This window comes from Dromiciops gliroides, chromosome 4, assembly GCF_019393635.1.
Source record: "Dromiciops gliroides isolate mDroGli1 chromosome 4, mDroGli1.pri, whole genome shotgun sequence".
Lineage (NCBI taxonomy): Eukaryota > Metazoa > Chordata > Mammalia > Microbiotheria > Microbiotheriidae > Dromiciops > Dromiciops gliroides.
Genome location: NC_057864.1, coordinates 486,116,811 through 486,132,683, shown reverse-complemented (window position 1 = coordinate 486,132,683; position 15,873 = coordinate 486,116,811). Strand labels below are relative to the sequence as shown.

The 15,873-nt window shown below is 42.4% G+C and overlaps 1 protein-coding gene across 1 annotated transcript in view; it reads right to left on the bottom strand.

Annotated features, from left to right (window-relative positions):
- The window catches only part of GIGYF2 (GRB10 interacting GYF protein 2), a 171,239-nt gene that overhangs the window by 103,549 nt on the left and 51,817 nt on the right, over nt 1-15,873 (bottom strand). Inside the window, 4 exon segments of the mRNA XM_043999298.1 lie at nt 3,732-3,827; nt 5,241-5,335; nt 5,338-5,369; nt 14,382-14,468. Of these exon segments, the coding sequence (XP_043855233.1) occupies nt 3,732-3,827; nt 5,241-5,335; nt 5,338-5,369; nt 14,382-14,422 (264 nt within the window). The 5' untranslated portion in view covers nt 14,423-14,468.

Sequence of the window (15,873 nt, the reverse complement as noted above, 5' to 3'; positions counted from 1 at the left end):
TTTTAATCCTAAAGCAACAGAAAAGAGTATCTTTCATGAAGAAACCCCTGGGTGTGAACTGTTTTGTTCCATGTTAAAATTTGGAAAGGGGGAGAGAGAATAAGACTATGAACAACTTGGCTGTGTGTGTGTGTGTGTGTGTGTGTGTGTGTGTGTGTGTGTGTGTGTGTGCGTGCACACCCAGTGAAGCTATACCGATAGCCACACTTAGTAGCATCTAATTCTAGATGGGTTTCAGTTTCCCTTCTGCAAAATGGGAATAATACACTGAGTTACCTCCTTAGACTGTTGCAATGATCAAGTCTTGGAAACCTTACAAGTCTGAGAAAAACAAGAGATGTTGTTCTAATTGGGATCACTTGCACTTTAGTTCTGCTCGGATGCCTGACCTTGGCAGTGTCCAAGGGCTCTGCCAGGAAATATGGGAAAGCTCTCCATGCTGGCCGGGTACCAGACTCTGTGTGCTCTGCCCAAGGACCATCTGAGCCAGGTTCTGAATCATCCTCAAAGGCGAGCCACAAAAACTCATGGCAATAGAGCACCCACACCAATGAAATCACAAACACACTAGAGTAAAGCACCCATCCCAGCCAAATCATTCTAATTATGGAACAAGGGCCACTGGTAAGGCGATTCTGAGTTCCGAGTGTCAGAGAAGCACAGAGCTAGCACTGGATACGGTGCTGTTCTGTCCAGGAAGCAGCTTCTACCTCAAACCTCCCCTACTCTCCCATCGGGTAGCTAAAGGGACAAAAAGGCTAGACTTTGTGCAATTCCGACTGAGCCGAGATTCATACATTGTCATTTAGCTCCTCTGTATTACTTCTTTTAAGTCATTTCTTTTGAAGAAGAGTCCCCCCACACTGAGGCAGAAAGAGTAGGGAGAGCCCCAAGCCCAGGAGAGCCCTCGCTGGTACCGGCCTCCCTCCGGTGGAAGCTGTGAGAACTGCAAGCCGGCTGCCAGGGACAAACTTGCTAGGGACAAGCTGCCCCTTCTGCTGCCTAAGGGGCACAGAGAGAGCCCTGAACACCCAAGCCCATCACACAGGGCTCTGCTGCTTACCTTTGTCACACAGGCTACCATCATTAAAAGTGTTTAATAAGATACAATGTTAGCTGATTTATTATAGTTACTAGGAAAAGGTTCCCAATGCTCCTGTGAGACAAACAAGTTTATATATAATTAACTGAAATCTGCTAAGTGTCACGATTCTTGACATAAGATCCCTAGAGATTACTGAGGGTAAGTAACGGTTGCCAAGCATGTCCATGTGGCACTCCAAAAGCAGCTGCCCACCACTGGATACCAAAAAGATATCTGTGACCCTCAGGATGGTAACACTGTGTGTGGGCAGGTGAGTGGTGGGTTTGCCCTGGTAGCAGGCTGGCAGTTCTCACGGCTTTCACTAGGAGAATGGTACCACTAAGGGCTCTCCCCCTCCTCCAGCTTCAGTGGGAAACTTTTATGGTTTGGGGGGCAGTGGGGACGATCAAGTTCAAATAGCCTACTTATCATATGAGTGGTACACGGTAATAACAGGAGAGGAATCAATAAGGCCCACCACTGAAGAATGATGGCCCTTCCTCAGTTAATGTCCCAAGTGAACCATCCAAACACTCTGGCCAGACTGCTCTCTCTTCAGCAAGTCCCTTCTGTTTCCCTGACCAAACTGCCAACCCCTCAAGACTGGGCCCTGTGACCTTCATTTCCCTTTTGCTTTCTTGATCAGGACCTTAGCACATTCCAGGTAGAAAATGAAAATGGCTCTTTAGCCTAGAAAACAGTCATTAGGATCCGCCATGGGAAAATGGATGAAAACCTGGCTCAGATGCTGGGTCTAGGAGCAGTCATGAATGCTACAAACCCAGGCTATAATAAGAAGAGTGGAGACTGATCTAATACTGTTTATTTCCATTCTCCCATTTAATCCACATAAAAAGCCTAGAAAGCAGATGAGACTGTAGGACCTTCAATTTAGAGCAGAAAGGGATCATCAATAGTGCCAGACCCCCATTTCTCAGAAGAAAATGAGGCCTAGCAAGGGGAAATGATCAGCCCTCGGGATTCACACTTAAGTCTTCCAATTCTAAATCCAGCACTCTTCCTCTCTTGGGGTTACAGGTACAGGAAACCCAAGGCAGAGAAGTTAACTGGCTTGTCTGGATCACAGGTCTATTAAGTGACAGGTGATATCTGAACCCAGGTCTTCTGACCCCCAATCCAGGATCACTGTTATGTCAACATATCATTGCTGATAATCAAACACAGCAAGTCACTTCTGAAAAATGTTATTTTCCCATGAGAAGTCTGGAAGAATTTGACCTGCCACTAACCTGAAGAAAAAGGCCATCCCAAGAGAGAAGCACCTTTCTCTCAATTACCTGCACGTTCAATCCCTCTAAAACCTCTAAGCAAACCCAGCAAACCTGAAGGGAAGCAGCCACATATCAAAAGTCAAAGAACCCAATGAGAAAGCTAGTTGGGCACTTGGTAAGTGGCCAAGTTTTGGTACTGATAACATTTTATGTAGTGTTGGAAAAGGTCTGAGACACAAAAGAGGAATGTTCCCAGTGATCTCATTGCAGCAGAGCAGGAACCAAGAAAAGCTGAATCCAACAGCCAGCTCTGCCACTGAGCAACTGGCTGACTTTGGATCAATCACTTCCTTGCCTGTGACTCTCTACGACTGTTCTAAAGCTTTGTCTTCATTTTACACATGCGACAAGCCCTCGATGTGTTGGTTTTATTTGGCTGAACTGATCTTCTCTAAAACCAGCTTTACCAGGGAAGGTTCAATGGGTAGGGGAGAAGGGAGGCCTATGTTTAGAAATGAGTCTAGGGGCAGCTAGGTGGTGCAGTGGATAGAGCACCGCCCGGCAGTCAGGAGGACCTGAGTTCAAATCCCGCCTCAGACACTTAACACTTACTGACTGTGTGACCCTGGGCAAGTCACTTAACCCCAATTGCCTCACCAAAAAAAAGAAAAAGAAAAAAAGAAATGAGTCTAACTTAAAAACAAAAAGTAGCGATAAATTACATTTTGAATCGCACACTTCAAAGTGCTTGGGTCCACTGGTAGCCATCTTCAAGTAGCTGTTCCAAGTCCTGTCATCACTAACTCCAGAAAAGCAAATAACCCTAACCCACACAGGAATCAGCAGCAGAGCAAGAGGCCCAGAGAGGCTGACGGATTTGCATTTGACCCCTGGGCAGGGTCAAAACTGCAAGAGGAAGCTGCTTGCTCAGATCGAAGCCCGACACTGGACATGTGGTCTTTCCCAGTGCATCTTAAACTGTTTCCGTTTAGGTAAAATAGGGGCGTTCATTTCACTACCTATAAAAGAGCTGTTGGTTCAGTCATGTTTCAGTAGTGACCCCTCAAGGGGTTTCCTTGGCAAAGATACCAGAGTGCTTTGCCATTTCCTTCTGCAGCTCGTTTTACTGATGAGGAAACGGAGGCAAACAGGGTGGAGAGATTTGTGCGGGTCACTCAACTCTAAGTGTCTGAGGGCAGATCTGAAGTAAACGATATGCAGCACCCTGATGCCAGGCCCAGTGTTCTATTGCACTATGGTGCCACCTCGCTTCCCAAAAGAATTATCGTGAAGATGAAAAGAAGAAATCACATGAAGCATTTTAGCTACCAAACAGCACTAGAAATATGGGATCTCATGTTTATTCTCTAAATGTAAACCAAACTTATTCTCAGAGGACATGGAGAAACACCAACCTGCTCTTCTTCTGTAAAAGGTACTAGTGCCAGTGGTGGCAGGGGCTCCTCCTGGAGAATAGGCAAAAATTCTTTATCCATAAGGTCCGAGGGTATCTGTGGAAGCAAGGAGAGAGCATAAGAAATGACCACAAGCCAACAGTCCACCAAATGACAAATAACAGTTTCTCCAATGCCTGGAGATTTCTCCAAGAAAAAGGTTACCACTGGCTAAGACACATATGAGTCTGTCTCAGCTTTTGTAAATGACAGGGGAAAACCCTGCATTGACTTGCCTAATTTCCCACTCTGTCCCTTTAGTATCCTGACTCCTATTAAAAGTCTGTAACGACTGGAATGACGCCACCTGCTGGAGACTTACTGTAGAAGAGTTCTGCCCATGAAGCGAAGGTCTTTGAGGGCAAGACCAGGAGTCTTTTCTTTGGCGTCAGGAAGTGACGCGGGCGAGTGGGAGGAGGAAGAGACTGGCACTCAGTCTCACTCTCTTTTCCTGAGGACGCTGGTGGAGAGCGGAGCTAGAAATGTGCTCTCCCTTTAATAGATAGGAATCTAGGCCTTTCTCTCTCTCTTTACCAAATTCTTATTCTCCTTAATAAATGTTTAAAAGTCTAACTCTTGCTAAAGCTTATAATTTATTGGCAACCACTCATTAGATATTTTAGACAGTTTAGCTAGAATTTTAGCCTTAACAAGTCTCTGGGCTCTTTTTCTCTTCCTCTTAAAAGGAAAGCTCACTGGGGAGGGGAGAAGGAAGGACTATATTCAGAAACTAATCTAACTTAAAATGTAAGGTAGCAAAGTAAATGAAATTCTGAAACACAAATTTAAAAAGTTAGCAATCTTCAACAAAGTTCTGAAAGTCACATCAGGACCACAAAGAAATCAGTAGCTATGTGCAGCCAGCATTGGTACACCTCCCATCCCCCCAACTTTAAATGGAGCTGCTTGTATTGGAGCCAGGTGCCTAAGTGACCCTGGGAAAGTTACTTAGCCGATATGAGGCTCCAATGAAGTAATCTATGTACAGTGCTGCTGCATCTGAACAGAGCTTGGGAGCTGTGCCCTCAAGCTCAGGTTTGAGACTTTAGTGACAGTAAGTCAGTGGAGGGAGGCCTGAGAATGGGAGAGGCCCTCACCAGAACACAGGACTCCCATCTCCATGACCACAGAGTACACGATGCCCTGGAGGGAACTGGTCTTCTTGTCTTCAACTCAAGTCAGCCAAGAGTCAAAGAGATGAGGAGTGCATAGGGAAAATACCACCTGGGAAAGGTGGCCAACTAAGGGCTACCTACTCTCCCTTCCAGTGAACAGAGCTCGGTAGTGCTTCCCATGCCAGCATAGTATGGTAGCTGACAGAGGGAAAAGCAGCCTTGTAAAAAGCTATCGGGGTAGAGGGAATGTGTGTGTAAAGTCTGTTCTATGTCCTTCCTCACATTCCTCTCAAGTCCCAGATAATCAACAGAGAAGTCTCAGGCCTCTCCTTTGTTTTATAGCCTCTACTGTTACCTTGTTATCCTTTAGAAAAAGTGCTAACATTTCCTCTCGCCCATAGCGATAGTCTGCTAATTTATACTTCGGCAATGCTGGAGAAAGAGGAGGGACGTCACGCTGCCCCCACTGGATAGAGCTCGAAGCCTGGAGTAAAAAAGCAGAAGTGCAAAAGAGAAGGAAGACAGTTAGTTAGTCAATATGCACCATCGAATACCAGTACACACTGCATGTGGTCAGTGAACATCTCCTTTACAAGGCTGTCGGCGACCTTTGGCCAATGGCCTCTGCTCAATGCTCTGCCTTCCCTCAGGGTGACATCTGTCACTGTGGAGTACGCGCCTCTCGAGATTTCGATGACAATGTTCGCTGTCCCCTCTCTGGGGGCTCCTCCTACATGCCTTAGGACTCCTCAACATTCCTCTGTTTTACCCCCAGCCATAGCCTGCCCTTTAAGAGTGGGCATCACCCAAGGCTTTGTCCTAGAACCTTCTTCATATGTGACTTAATGAGCTCCTCTGGATTTAATCATCATCACAAATGACTCTCAAAACTATGTGGTGTAGCCTCAGTTTCTTTTAGGTACCACTCCTCCATCACCAAATACCTCCTAGACAGTTACAACTAGATGTATCACAGGCATGTCAAACTCGTTATCTTTCTCCAACACCACCCTCTTCCAAATGTTTGCCCATTCTTGTCAAGGGAACCCCAACCCTTCTAGTCACCAGAAACATCATCCCTGACTGCTCCCCCCTCTGCTGCACTCTCCACAACCCACCCACACTCCCACCCTCGTTTATCACCTGTCACCTGGACTGAGGCATCTCCAATGGACTCCCTGCTGTCCATCTCTCCCCTCTCCAAAGCTGACAATGTGCCCAAAGCACAGGTCTGTCGTCTACTCAATCAACTCCAGGGGATTTAGCTGGAAAGTACATAGGGGTACACAATAGCTACCCCTACATATACTAACTCCTCTTTTGGGTGTCTAAAAATTCTTCACAACCTGGCTCCAACCTCCCTTTCCAGACTTAGCTTCCATAACGCTCCTGACCCCTGCCCTCTTATCCAGTCCAATGGCTTCTTGGCTGTTCCTCGTAGGCAACAATGCAACATCTTTGCAGACTGCAGGCTCCCACGCCCGGAATGCAGCCTTCTTCATGTCCACCTCTTAAGTTTCCTTTAAAATACAGGTCAAACATCACCTCCCAAGAGGTCCTTCCTATCCTCTAACTGACAGTACCCCACACTTATTCAGTCTGTACTTTTAGATGTCAGTTTTGTCTCTCATTTCAGAAAATAATCCTTTTGAGGCCAGAGCATCTTTCCTTTCTGTCTCTGCCACCTTCACTATACACCTGAGACAATGACTGGCACCTCAGTGGTGCTTAATAAATGCTGCTTGAGGGACAGCCAGGTGGCACAGTGGATAAAGCACCGCCCCTGTATTCAAAAGGACCTGAGTTCAAATCCAACCTCAGACACTTGCCATTTATGTGACCCTGGGCAAGTCACTTAACCCTCACTGCCCCACCAAAAAAAAAAAAAAAAAAAGAGAGAGAGAGAGAGAAAGAAAAAATTCTGCTTGATTCAATTCTATTTCTTAAACAAAGCTGGAATACCATGGTTTTTGAAAAATCAAAATCCCAGGACACCTAAAAGACAACAAGAAAGACATAAATAGGTTGCAACATGCTAATAAAAGAGAGTGTAACTAGACATGGAGATGGGATGGACAAAATGAACAGCCTATGTGTTCTCTTTGTCCCAACATTTTAAGAGATTTGGAGCAGTAATCTCCAAAGTAGACTACATAAGATGATACAACACAGTGCAAAGAAAACACTAGAATGTACATTTTTTTTAAATTTTATTTTAGTGAGGCAATTGGGGTTAAATGACTTGCCCAGGGTCACACAGCTAGTAAGTGTTAAGTGTCTGAGGCCAGATTTGAACTCAGGTACTCCTGAATCCAGGGCCGGTACTTTATCCACTGCGCCACCTAGCCGCCCCTAGTACATTTATTTTTAATTTTTAAAAAATAGAAAATTAATGGAATATCCATGTCAGGTGGTCAAATATCACGTACGGTATACAAGGTATCCTGACAAACGCATGGAAGGTTCACAATGCAGTGGGGTTGACAGTGGCATCTTTTACTTCTTCATCCAAAGCTAGGTGGTGCAATGGATCAGAACACTGAACCTGGAGTCAAGAAGACCCACATTCAAACTGAGCCTCAGATACTTACTAGCCGTGTAACCCTAGGCATATCATTTTTTGCTTCTGAGCCTCAGTTTCCTCATCTGAAGATAATAACAGCACTTATCTCCAGGGCTGTTCTGAGGATAAAATAAGTTAATATTTATAAAGCACTTTTCAAACCTTAAAACCCTATAAAAATGTGAATTATTAGCTATTATCATCTTGTAGAATATTGTAACCTATTATTTTTGTTGTGGACCCAGGAAGGTGAATTTATAGATTACACTACCTAATTTTCAGTATACTAACCCTCACAAAAGAACTAGTTTGAAATGTTATCTGCAAAGAAATTGCAGATTAAAGTTAATATTAATAATGTCAGCAAAGGTATAGCGGAAGGGGCAGCTAGATGGCACAGTGGATAGAGCAACGGCCCTGGAGTCAGGAGTACCTGAGTTCAAATCCGGCCTCAGACACTTAACACTTACTAGCTATGTGACCCTGGGCAAGTCACTTAACCCTAATTGCCTCACCAAAAAAAAAAAAAAAAAGTATAGAGAAAAATGGCAGGGCTGAGACTTCTATTCCTCATACGTTTCAGTCTTCTTCACCCACATTTATCAAGGAAATAATGATGCTGATCTAATAGAGCTGATTAAAAGTCCAGCAAGGGGCAGCTAGGTGGCGCAGTGGACAGAGCAGCAGTCCTGGGTTCAGGAGGACCTGAGTTCAAATCTGGCCTCAGACACTTGACACTTACTAGCTGTGTGATCCTGGGCAAGTCACTTAACCTCATTGGAAAGAAGAAAAGGAGAGGAGAGGAGAGGAGAGGGGAGGGGAGAAAAAGAGAGAAAAATTGAATCCATTTGCTAAAAATGTCATCAACAACACCTTCCAAGTAGTTTCAAGAACTGATCCGCACCATAGAAGGTGAAAACTGATTAGCCAATCTCACCAAAAACTCTTTGGAATTGGTGGGACTGCAAAATGAGCAACATGACTTCATAAGTGCAGTGAATGATGCCTTTCTTCCTTCCACTTTCGTCTGTCTCTTTAAGAGCTGTGTATTTCAGCCATGACAGCAGTGGAATATTAGGCATCAAAATAAAGCTTAACTTAAAAATCAAGCTTTTGAATGACTGTACCACAAAGGGTAAGAACCCAAGATTTTTTAAAACAATGAAGTCTACTCAATCAGAATGTTTTCATTTAAAAAATTATTTATTTTAGTGGTAGTTTTATCTGTAAAATAAAAATTAGAGTATATTAAAATATTGTTTATTTTATCTTTATCTCAACCTTAAGTTCTATTTTTGTGTTTTCAAAAATAATGTGCATAACATATGAATATACTCATGCATATATATTACTTTTCATAAATAAATAGAAATATACTAGGGCTGCCTGCTCACTGTTTTAAGCTAAGAGATATACATGATCAAAACAATTTACAAATCACTGATCTCGAGAAAAGCAACTTTTATGCTTTGTGGTCACAAGGATTCATGGCAGGACAGAGACAAAAGGACACAAGATGAGAAAGTGTGGGTAAGTTATAATCTGGATCACCCACTTTAATGAGATTATTGAGGTATTATAGTATAAGCAACACAGCAGAGAAAAACTCTTGGCTGCTTTAAGTTCCGTAATTCAAATTATTTTAACGGAATAAAGCCCACTACAGTAGTGACATCTCTGACTGATCAATGACCAATGCAGCCAAGAACTTGATGCATGTAGATGACAAAACAGTGTACCTCATTTGAGGCAATACAAGAGCTCAATAGCTGATGACAGCTCTCAAATTGATCATCAAATATACATTTTCATTTTTGCAAGTCAACAAAACAGAAAAGAATACACAGAATCTCTCTTACTCCTCATTCTAAGTAATACAATTAGAGTTGGGTTTTCTTATACAACTGTCATCTGGAAAAGGCCTTGGAGTATAAAGGAGTTGGCAGCTGCCTTCTCTGTGAAGAGAAGTACTGAGGCAGTGATTTCAATAACAAGGTGCTTCTTTGCACCAGTCATCAAGCAAACAACTTCTTTCAAATTAATATCAGTAAATTTCCATATAAAAACCCCCAATCACCCATGCTACAAAAGTTGCCCAGCTGTTAATGATGCTAAATTAAATCATCCAGAATAGAAGAATCCATCTCATCAATCACCAGAACCCAATCCTGTCCGTGTCATCCACTCAAGGCATCCAGAACGTGGCCAGGATCGCCTGCTACTTGGAAAGAGACTCATTCTCAAAAAACAGGGGGACTGACTATGTAAAAAACAAACAAAAGTATTTCAAGATTTCCATTCCTAATCTGTAAATGGTACTTCCTCTTCTGGGTTTTAAAGAGAAGCTGCCTCACATGGGGTTTAAGAGCACAGAAAACATGTCAAACACAGTTCTGAATCGCCTATTCATAATAAAAGGGGTCCTGCAGCGCCAGTCTCACGCAGCTGTAGACTGAGTCAGAAAAGCTTCCAGGTTAACGATATGCTTCCTGCTGTGTCTCCCAGTCTACAAAAATCTCTCACTCAAATCTTCACCATATCAAGAACTTGAAGCATCTCCAAAAAAAAAGCATCTTCATGTCCTGGGTTATATACTGATGATCTCAACTTCAAAATCCAAAATAAATCCAAATGCAAGATATCAATCAATCACTCTAATCAACAAACTTTTATGTGGCACCTACTATGTGTCAGGACCTGTGCTGTGCTGGGTGAAAGGAGCCGACAGCCTTACATCAATCACACGATGGCAGCTCTTTGTGTTCTGGCAAAGAACTGGAAACGGAAGGGGGTGCTGGCCCATCACCTGGGGAATGGCTGAACAAATTACGCTGCCTGAGTGTAACGGAATACTATTGTGATGTAAGAAAGGATGAAAGGGATGGTTTCAGAGAAACCTGAGATCTCTCTGAGGTGATGCAGAGAGAAGGTAGCAGAACGAAGAGGACAATTTCTACAATAACAAACATCGGAAAGACGAAAAACTTTAGAACTCTGATCAATGAAATGACCAACCCCACATTTCCACAGGACCCATGATAGGCACATGCTACCCACCTCTTAACAGGGAGGAGACAGACGGAGAGTGCAGAATGAGATAGATATCTATTTTTTTGGATATGACCAAAGTCAGAATTGGTTTTGCATGAGTAGACTTATTTGTTGCAAGGGGTTTGTGTTTCTTTTTCAGTGGAGGAGGGGGAGGAGAAGAAAGGGTAGATTTCTATTATTTGGAAAAGAAATTTAAAAAAAAATTTTTTAATATAAAAGGGGAAATTTGAGATTTCCAGTCTGCATTTTTTCCCCCATAAGATATAAATAGAGTTTAAAATCATTTGTCTTCTTCCATAAAATCTACCAAGAAAGGGGGCAGCTAGGTTGCACAGTGGCCCTGGAGTCAGGAGAACCTGAGTTCAAATTCAGCCTCAGACATTTAACACTTACTGGCTGTGTGACCCTGGGCAAGTCACTTAACCCCAATTGCCTCACCCCCCCCCAAATCTACCAAGTCATAAAACTGATGTCCTAGAATTGAAGCCAGGAAAAAAGTGAGGAAATCCTAAGGTAACTGATTCCAACCAACAATGACAGGAAAGAAGGCTCAGTAACTGAGCATAATAGCTAAAATCTCCTCCATTGATATTCAGATTTTGTACTTTATCTCTTAGAATCATGATCTTCCTTGTGTTAAGTTCTCTGCAAATTTTAAAACCAAAAGAAATTTTACTATTGTGATTTTCCCCGTCTTTTAACGTTTTTTTCTTCCTTCATTTCCTCCACATTCAATCTGCTGCCAGGCCCCTTCAGTTCTACCCCAATGTCTCAGTCCCCTTCTCTCCACCTTCCTTCAGACTATATCTACTCCTTGCCTTGATTGCTGTCAAAGCCTCCTAACTGATATCCACAGCCAAATTTCCCCATTCTAATTTATTCTTTGCACAGATCCAAAGATACTCTCCCCAAAGCACAAATCTGACCTCATCACTCCACTGACTTCAAGCCCTAAACCTTCTTTAGCTCCCCCTACTATGAATATCAATTCAAGCTGACATCTGAGACCCCTGCATCAAACCCAATTTCCCAACCTTACTTCACATTACTACTCCCTTTCATGCATTCCATTTTACTTATCTTAACAAACATTTAATAATCTACCAAATCAACACTGGGCTAGGCACTTGAGCCACTCTGGGGCTTCTGTTCCAGCCAACTGGCTGTTTCCACAACCCTCTATGTTCCACAGCCAACCTACAGGAACTAACAGGCCTTTGTCTTCCTCACCTGGGCATCTTAAAAAGTGTGCAAATGCCCCTCCTTTTTGGCATCACTACTGTTAACCCTTTCCTCCACTTAAAGAGAAAAAGGAAGGGAGGAAGGGAGGCAAGTAACAAGTAGCAAACTAGTATAGTCAAGGAAAAGAAATCCATACGGTAGCATTGCCCTTCTATCTGGAGGTAGGTAGTATGTCTCAATCCAGATCCTCTGAAAACAAGGTTGAGCATGGCTTTGATCAGTTCTTAAGCCTTCCAAAGTTGTTTTCCTTTACAATATTATGTCTGTATAAACGGTTCTCTTGGTTCTCCCTCACTTCATACTATGCAGCATTCTCTTCATTTGTTTCTTTCATCATCTCTTACTGTAGACTGGAATTCCCTTATATTTATACCCCACAGTTTATTCAGCCATTCCCCAATTGTCTAAGACAATCTAAGGCTCACAGCACTCAGGTTCTTTTCCATTTCCCCCCCTCTTATGCTACTCTATCGAAATCAGGAAGATTGTTAGGTGTGTGACTGCTCCTCAGTCTTTTTCTCCTCTTTTACACTACCATCACAGCCCTCCCTGGCTATTTCCCTATTGAATCTGCTGTATTTCCCTGCATGTGTGTGTTTTCAACCCTCTTTTTTTTTTTCCCAGATAAGAATGAAGTCATCTGACATTTATTTCCCATCAACACTCTCTCCACATTTGCATAAAATTCTCCTGCACTCTCTTCACAAGGAAGAACAAGCACCACCACCCCCCTTTATTCCTTACAAGCGTTACTCTCCTTTCTCTTTCCTTTCCTCAAACCTTCAGAACAGAACCAATCTGCCCTCAGGTCCTTATTTTCAGACTTAACTCCCTTATATACTTTTATTGCAGATTATAGCACCTGACCTTCACCTTAAAGAGAAAGAGGTAAGGAGGGACAATGGGGTTAAGTGACTTGCCCAGTCGCACAGATAATAAGTGTCAAGTGTCTGAGGCTGAATTTGAACTCAGATCCTCCTGAATCTAGGGCCAGTGCTTTATCCACTGCACCACCTAGCTGCCCCCTGTAATATACTTTGATGTCCATTAATGTTCTGAAAAGACACATGCTGCTTCTCTCCCAATCAGAGTGTAAGTCCTTCTAAAAACTTCAAATAAATTTACCTTTCTCAGGCCTGTTTGGACTCTTGTGTTTGTATTTCAAACTTGCATTCAAGAAACATTTCCGTCCCTGTAGAATCATACATGCTCAGCTCTGCAAGTTGAGTTTCTTCTTACCTCTTAGCCCATCTCTGGAGCCTGTGAAGAGGGTCCTCCATATTTTTCCAGTGTTTACAAAGTAGCTGCCAGGTCTTATGTGAACTTGACTATATTCGTTGGACTTAAACTGCTTTTTTTCCAGCATGCTTGTAGGATTTTCTTTGATGTGGAAGTTCTGGATTTGGGCTATGATATTCCTGAGATTTTATCATTTGGATTCTTTCATTAAGTGATCAGTAGCTTTCCTTCTATCTTTATTTGTTCTAATAGATCTAGTCAATGTCCATTCAATAATTTCTTGAAAATAGGAGTATCAACAGAGCACTTTTTACTTTTTAGTTAGTTTTCTAGGAGTCTAATGAATATTAAATTATCTCTCCTTTGACCTGTTTTCCAAATCAGTTGTTTCTGATGGTTTTATCTTTTCTTCTATTTTTGCAATGTTTAGATTTTGTTTTAAATTTCTTGAGAATTCCTAATTTCAAGATGTCTATTACTTAAGCAAGGTTTACCCACTTTCTCCATCCTAAACTACTTATTCTCCTTCCAATTCTTTCCTCCAGCTCTTTTATTTCATTTTTTATAACCTTATTTTTCCTAGGTAATCATATAGTCCTTCTGAAAAATCAATGTCAGAATTGCAAGAATTCTTTGATACTGGATGGTGGTTTGTGGGTTTTTTTAACTTACTCACTTCTTTAGGCTTTATTGGGACTTTTTGCCTTTTTTTCCCTTTTGAGATTGGGGGGGGGGGGGGGGGAGGTCCTGCTTGGTTTCATACGCTGAGGTCCCTTGGTTTTGCTATTGATCTCCACTTCCCCAGGTTTGGCGATCCCCTGAATCTCCGAGGTTCAATGAGCTGCATCTTCAGAGCCCTCTGTGGAGTCCCAGGACTGGAGCACTGGTGACCAGAGACCCTGGGCTAGAGTCGTGTCAGCCTGAACACTGTGGCATCCTCACCGCCATTCCCTGAGGCATCTAAGATCCCCACCTGAGGATTCCTGGAGGGAAGCCCTCCAGACTTACTGCATCTGGACACAGAGGACTACAGGACACCAGTCATGTCTCTGGTCAGCTCTGATCTTACAAGGGAAGCTGACCTGTACTGTAAGCTAGATTTGCTGCACTCTTCCATAATAGCACAGATAATCCAATGTTGGTTATAAGATCCTTCTTTGAGTCTTATAAAAGTATATTAATTTTTTATTCAAGTCAAAAATCTACAACCCACATGCAGAAAATAGAAATACCTTGAATTTCAGAGATTTTCCAAGTGCCTTACAAATACCGAGCTGTTCATACACTTCTATATATTATATGCAAATATCACAGTATTAGTAGTAGTCCCTTGAGAGATAGAAGTTACGTTTCCCAAGATCACTTAAATGTTTAATACATTTAAAAAAGGGAGAAACTCACCATTCAGGCCCAAAGTTAAGTGTCTGAGTTTCTGCTGCCATTCTTTTCAAATATTTTTTACAGGAGATTTTTTTTAACGAGAAATACCTAGAAAAACAAGACCATCACCACAAAGTTAGACACAGAGTTGAGACGAACCTCAAGGGGTTTGCTTGTCTGTTTTTTATAGTAGAAAACTAAGAACCTACTAATATTTTCAAAAAAGATAGAAACCTCAGAGCAGGGGTTCAAAACCTTGGATCCGTGAACTTGTTTAATATTTCAGAACTGCATTTTAATGTAATCAGTTTCTTTTACAATTGTATGCGTTTTGTTTTATGCACTTATTCTGAGAAGGGGTTCATGGGTTTCGGATTGCCAAAAGGGGCCATAACACAAAAAAGGTGAAAAAGCTCAGGATTAGAGCAGGCAAGGGCTGCTGCCACGCACATTCTAACGATTATCACAATGACTGAGATTTTCAATCCCCATTTAGGACAAAATAGAAGACACCATTAAAATACAAGCACCCCTAACAGTTTATACCTAAATTACATTGGTTCTTTAGAACTCAAAATGTGTTTATTCCACCATAAAAATATTCCAATCAACGGCAAGTCGGGTTCCCATGACATAGCTACTGTACAGCTGTGATGTCAAGAAATCACGGAGTTGGATGGATTCTTAGAGACGGTGGTCAGTCAAATCCTTTCATTTCACACCAAGGAAACTGGTCTAAAACACTCAGTCGCATAACTGAACATGACAATTGTGAAAAATGTGCAGTAAATGTTTGATTTGGTATTCCTATTTGATATAACTATATACCTGAGGTCCATGGGTGGAGAAGTTGAAGAAGCCCTGCTCTAAACCCACTGCAGGGCATTAAGGGGCAAGAGAGCAATCTACTAGGAATCAGGAGTCACGCTCTCCCTCTGACATGAGCTGATTCTGTGGCCCCAGGCAAGTCACTTCACTTCTTAAGTTTCCAGACAGCTGGCTTAACTACAGGGAACTGATCAATAAACAAGTATTTAATTAAACACACGCTATGGACCAGGCAAGTACATCATTCAATATGAAATAGACAAACAGCTCTCAGACTTCTCTGAGGAACTACCTCTTCCATTTCTGCCCTGACAGTGTCAGAAAAGGGGACAGCGGGTATTATGAACCCTACAACACTTCTGATCACCCATAATGATTACCTTAGTTCTCGGTATTCTAGAATGTAAGTTCTCTGTAAAATGAACAAGGAGCAAACATACCACTGTGGGGCATGGACTGTGTCAGACTTGACATTAGTCCTACAAAGGAAACCAGAAAACAAAGTGGTCTGGTTCAATGGGCAGGTGACTCTCACGTTCTCCTGACTGGGAACTGGCAGCACTGCTTTTATCATGACATAAGGGCAACAAAAACATCTTTCCTAAGACAGTTGGTTATCTTAATGTCAATATTTATGATAAGTATCCCCCCCCAAAAAGACCTCTAGGAAAATAACTGCAACTTC